The 6,000-nt window shown below is 34.2% G+C and overlaps 1 protein-coding gene across 1 annotated transcript in view; it reads left to right on the top strand.

Moving 5' to 3' along the window:
• Positions 1–2,672: 2,672 nt before the first annotated feature.
• LOC149422904 (mannosyl-oligosaccharide alpha-1,2-mannosidase IA-like) overlaps positions 2,673–6,000 on the top strand; it is a 64,769-nt gene continuing 61,441 nt past the window's right edge. Inside the window, exons 1-2 of the mRNA XM_089633021.1 lie at positions 2,673–2,762; positions 4,226–4,444. Of these exons, the coding sequence (XP_089489147.1) occupies positions 2,673–2,762; positions 4,226–4,444 (309 nt within the window). The remainder of the gene's footprint in view (positions 2,763–4,225; positions 4,445–6,000) is intronic.

The following is a 6,000-nucleotide window of genomic DNA, read 5'->3' as shown; positions in this document are numbered from 1 at the left end:
AATTTTTAATATTTATTATTGCAAAATTTCAGAGAGCTGCCTTTAATAAGTTACCAATTCATTAATAGTGATTTTTCCATGGAATAAAAAAAAATGGGGGGATCATCGCGATTGTTGGTATATACAGGGTGTATCGGCACGTACCCGACAAACTTTAACCAGCTATTCCTTAGCACATTTGGAGTAAAAAATGTTATGGGCACTTTGCTGTCCGGTAACATTTTTTTTTCTTTTAAAAACAAAAAATAAATAAAATTTCCACACTCCGTTACTGCCCCAGTATAGGGGTAAAGTACTTGGCAACGCCGCGCTACTGTCATCTCTTTCACACGTATTCTGTCTCAAGTCCCGTGTGGGCTTTTATAAGCAAGTGTGTCGAAAACCATCTTCGCTCTTTCCTACACACTAAATAATAATAGTTAAAAATGAGACGAATGATGCCATACCATTGTTATTGTAAAAGCGCGCCAATACGTAAGTATACAACGAAACTCGAATAAGAATTGCCAGGTGGGTTTTTTAATCGCTTTAATCTGAATTCAAACAATAATTAAACACGTAAAAATTATTTAATATAATATTACAGTACAGTACTTTGAACCTTCGCAATAAATTTATTTGATTTTAAGTTTAGTTTGTAGAACTCCATTTCAATTTAGAGATTTTTTAAAATTTTTAACAGTCTTATTATTAAATTTATAAAAACAGTGTGTTTATAAACAAGTTCTGCTAGTTGTAATTATTATTACGTGTGACAGCTGTTTCACCTTCTGACGGCATTATCAAACTGTGGTGAAGCCACTTACAGACGACGTAAGTGATAACTTTCTATTTTTATTATCCTGGCTTTATTGATTTCCGAGTAAATTGTCGTAAATTATTATTTGCTAATTCCTATTATTGCATTGTTTAAAATTTCACTTAATGTCGTTGGTATTTCCAACTGATGACTCAGGGGTTTATTTCCCTGAATAATTAAGTATTTTGGGGTCTAATTATCATGCATTTCATAACATCCGATATATCTACACAATTTTTATGTTGAATTGGGGAAAGTTTTATGGCTAAGGGAAGGAGTGGAAGGTGAGGAAGTACCTGGATATTCAGATCTGGTCACCAAATACGGCTAGTCATTTCAAGCAACGTTTAAATTCTGAACCTGGATATTCAGATCTGGTCACCAAATACGGCTAGTTATTTCAAGCATTGTTTAAATTCTGAACCTGGATATTCAGATCTGGTCACCAAATACGGCTAGTTATTTAAAGCATTGTTTAAATTCTAAACCTGGATATTCAGATCTGGTCACCAAATACGGCTAGTTATTTCAAGCATTGTTTAAATTCTAAACCTGGATATTCAGATCTAGTCACCAAATACGGCTAGTTATTTCAAGCATTGCTTAAATTCTAAACCTGGATATTCAGATTTGGTCACCAAATACGGCTAGTTATTTCAAGCAACGTTTAAATTCTGAATTAATTAATCAATTACGAAAAAGCGTGGGGTTAAGAATATTTTTTTAAATTATAGTTGTAATTTATTGTCGATTTTTTAAAAAATTTGCGATATTTTAAATAAAATTTAATAATTATTATGTAAATAAATTAGCAATCTGGCAGCATTCATTTGCAGGTGGTCAGTCCAATGCAGTCATGACGTTTGTGTGAGTGCTTTCCTTTGTGTGAGTGTGTTGCGCAGCAGTTTTATATGAACCGTTTTTTGATTCATCGGGATTGTTTTTAAAACTATACATTCTTTGTACCTTCAAATTAGTGGAAATAAACTTAAGTGTGTCAAGCTGCTCGTTATATTCCGGTAATTCTGGAAGGCTTTTAACATAAGCAATAATATTCATAAATCACATTCCGCGAAGTTGTAAATAACTAAATTTATTAAAAAATATACGTTGTAGGATAGCCTAGCAAGTAACATTTTGACAGAGCACTTACGGTGATTTAAAAAACAACGGCGCTGTTCAAATAATCCAATTATTATTATTGATAAGTACCTAAGTGAGGAAAATTGTTTTTAAAAGTTCTCAGAATTATTGGACTTCGATTATAAATTCAGGAAATCTACTAATTAGTTTCTTAGTTTCAAAATTAGACTATTTAATACGTGAAACGCGTAAGAGGTGAAACCAGAGCATTCCAGAGGTGAAACAATTTAGATACAAAAATAAAACTGATGTGTACAATACAAGAAGACAATCAGTGATTCGCATACGAAAAATGTGAATAATCATTATTGTTAAATAAAATATTTATTTTCTGGTACTGGATTATGTAATACGGGCTTCGTTCGCAGCGACACGCGAGTTAAGTTGCGATGTTGCTTTCAAATTTTGACAAAGGATAAAACAGTGGTGACATGTGGTGAAAATATGTTTAATTAATTTTTTATTAAAAAAAAACGTTACCGGACAGCAAAGTGCACATAACATTTTTTACTCCAAATGTGCTAAGGAATAGCTGGTTAAAGTTTGTCGGGTTAGTGCCGATACACCCTGTATATTTGCTGCTGGCTTCATTGTTACCGTGTTGATTTTCATCGCTTCAATTAAATACGAAGCTGGGTCTTCAATCAACGCGAGGACATTTGGAGAACCATACTCCAGATTGATCCCGAAGCGAGAGGATGCATTGGACCCTGTTAAAGTGACCCCGGCAATGCCCGTGATACAATTTGATCTCCTACAACAGGACAGAGTGGATCTGATATCGGAAGAAAATTTAGAAAGGAGAAACAAAGTCAAGGAGGTAAAATTGAAGATATTTGTTTACAGTTAAGTTTTATCATTTAAGATTTTCAGGATCTATAGTTTTATTATTCATTTATTTACGCTCAATGGTCATTCAAAATGATAGTAACTTGCAAGGTAAAAAGAAAGGAAAACATCTGTGGTTCTCGGTTAAAAGGATATATCTCAAAATGATAGGAACTTACAAGGTAAAAAGAAAGGAAAACATCCGTGGTTCTCGGTCAAAAGGGTATATCTCAAAATTTTGCTCAAATGGTGCACAGATTGAGTGCTATTTTTTTCACTTCATTTGAATAAAGGGGAATCTCGATATTACTTTTTACAATGTGAATGCGAAAAATATAATGTTATGCTTGCGTAAAGAGGAAAAAATTCAAGATATGTTTTTTTACCCAAATCAACAGCTAAAAAGAAAGAAAAAGAATATAGCTTGTCAGATGAATCTCTGGTCACATTAATGTTTGACTTACAGCATCAGCTTATTGATTATTGAAGTTTATTTACATCCACTAGTTAAAACTAAAATTTGAGCATAAGCCATATACATATTGTAGTTCAACATTTTGGTAAAAGGATACAACTGAGAGATTGTATCCTTTTACCAAAATTACCAACTGAGAAAAGATTCCATCCAATGTTAGAAAAATGTGTGTGTGCACAAGTGCCAACAAGTTGATAGAATACATTGTCATCGACAACGAGTCTATGTGCCGAGTTTTAGCTCAATCAGATATCGGGAAGTGGGTTAATTTCCACTTTCAAGATTCTACTTCATTCATTCAATCAAGAAAATAAAATAGAAATTTAAATAGATGTATTTAACCCTTTGTACTCCAAATAGTCACACAGTCCGCTTGGGAGCCTTTTCTTAAAATATGGAGTATTCCATTAAGCATGGTCTCTGATGGAGTGAGAATATTTATTAGCCAGTAAAAAATATTCAAATAAAATGAATGCGTTATTGTTATGTGTGAAAAACAGAGCAAAAACCGCAACCAATCGTAAGTGGGTACTGTATACAACTGAATAGAATCATGTATATGCCTGTAAAAGTATCGTTTTATTTTTAAACAATAAAATGTATACCCATCGTTTCTGTCGCCGCTGCGGCGCTATCGGAGTTTAAATGTTTCCATGTCGCCGTGGCGGCGACAACGGAGTACAAAGAGTTAATAAGTGTTCCGTCCGTGCAGACTATCGCCGAGCTACAACCAAACGGCATGGACTATCCAAGCAACAAAGTCAATAAAAGTTACGCGTTTCGTGTGTAGGAAACAAAAGCGGAACGCATATGCGATTTGCAGTAGTATAGGTGAACAATGTTGGCGACATGAGTTTGTTCTTTGCTTATCTCCCTTGTTTCTAAAATCTATGGCATCCACATAATTTTTTCCGTAGCCTTTTTCTTTTGTTGTTCTAAACTCCATGTTCCATGTTTTTATTTGGTATCTTTCTTTCCAGATGATGAAGCACGTCTGGGATAATTATAAGCAGTACGCGTGGGGCTCAAACGCGCTAGACCCCATTTACAAGAGGGGCTCCGAGGCCACTTTTTCCTTCCCCCCTAAAATCGGGGCCACCATCCTGGAAGGGATGGACACTCTGTACATCATGGGCATGGACAAAGAGTTCAAGGAGGGCAGGGATTGGATCGCCGAGAACCTGAACTTCGATACTATTGTAAGTTATTTAACCATCAAAATACTCATATTTGTTGTCTGTGTGTGCAACCTGCGTAACTCTAGTTCAATGAACTCAAATTTGCTATGAACCTCAACATGGATACTATTGTAAGTTATTTAATTGTATTGTGAAAGTACCTTACTTACCATAACCGTGTCTCGGTCCAGTCGGTACTTTTGGACCTTGATAGTTAACTTTGCCTTGATAGTTGGCTTTTGGTGGGTAATTTTGGCCCTTAACGAGTAATTTTGACCTATTTGGAAAATTGTCTCATTGTCATTCTACCTATTTAGTTAACCGACATCTTATTTAAAACAAATATTTGTAATAAAAGAGTAAATTTGGTAGATTTTTTTGTTAAGGCGAAATAAGACTTCAAAAAAATATCAGTTATGGGCGTGAACACGCTTTAAGTGGGCGTAGCCATATACCTAACCATTTCGTATCATGTTTCATTTCATCGCCGCGCCGGTCCAAATATTGCACAGTGTGACATTGTTTGATTTCACACGGACAAATTTTAGTGGGTATTTGCAAAAACCGAAATAATATTTCGGGGTGGAGAGGAATGAAGTAAGTTGGAACGGGGAACACGCCACGTGCGCTTGTTCTCAGTTCTAAGAACAAGCGCACTCTCATTTTTAAGAATTTGATAAAAAAAAATCAACTTCTGACTCGATTTACTCGAAAACGAAAGCTCAAATAATAAAAAAATATACTACAAAATCGACTCCAAATGTGATGTAGATTCACCAGTTTCCCGCTTGTACTACGAGTTTCCGGACACCGTGTATTTATAGCTAGGTCTGACAAAGGCATGACGATTGTTGTCAATGTATAATATGTTCTCACAACAACAATTGTTGAAAAAAATAAAATTAAGGAATGAAATTTAAAACACTTTACCTCTGATTCAATTTTTGGCCTGGTTTTGGTGGATTAGAGCTTGGATACGTATTAGAGTTAAAACCCATAAATTATAAACGTATTTATTTTATAAAATTTTATTTTCTACAAAATTAGTATCAATAATTTTTTCACAAAATTGTACTGGAAACGAGATATTTACAAAAAACCAAACCTAGTCGCGCAAAAAACTTGTTTTTTTCAAAAATATACGATCCTTTACGACTTTCTACCTCGGTACCTATTAGAGATTGAAGAAAATTGTTTTCACAAAAGTTGTAAGTAATTTTATGTTCTACTTTAATTGTTCAGCTAATTTAGCCGAAATTTGCATTGGGAATGAGATATTTTGTAAAAACTAGATTTTGGCGCGATTTCGGCCGGTTTTTTTCAAAATGCACAGGTGTGCCAAGGTCGAAAACTCAGATTTTACATCAGGGGACCAGTTTATAAAACATATAAAAAAATTGGGACTACCGGAATAATTAAGTTTGCGAATCGCTAATTGCCCTGGAGTATTAGTAATGAAACGAACTCTTCACAAACACTTTATTGAAATATAAGAGATTACCACTCTTTAGTAAAAAAAACTCCTTTTATTTTACCATAATTTATTAGATATACCATTGTTACAACTAACATGACTG

This window comes from Hesperophylax consimilis, chromosome 6 (genome assembly GCF_061612785.1).
Source record: "Hesperophylax consimilis isolate HC1 chromosome 6, BYU_Hcon_1.0, whole genome shotgun sequence".
Lineage (NCBI taxonomy): Eukaryota > Metazoa > Arthropoda > Insecta > Trichoptera > Limnephilidae > Hesperophylax > Hesperophylax consimilis.
This window is presented reverse-complemented; position numbering and strand designations above follow the sequence as displayed.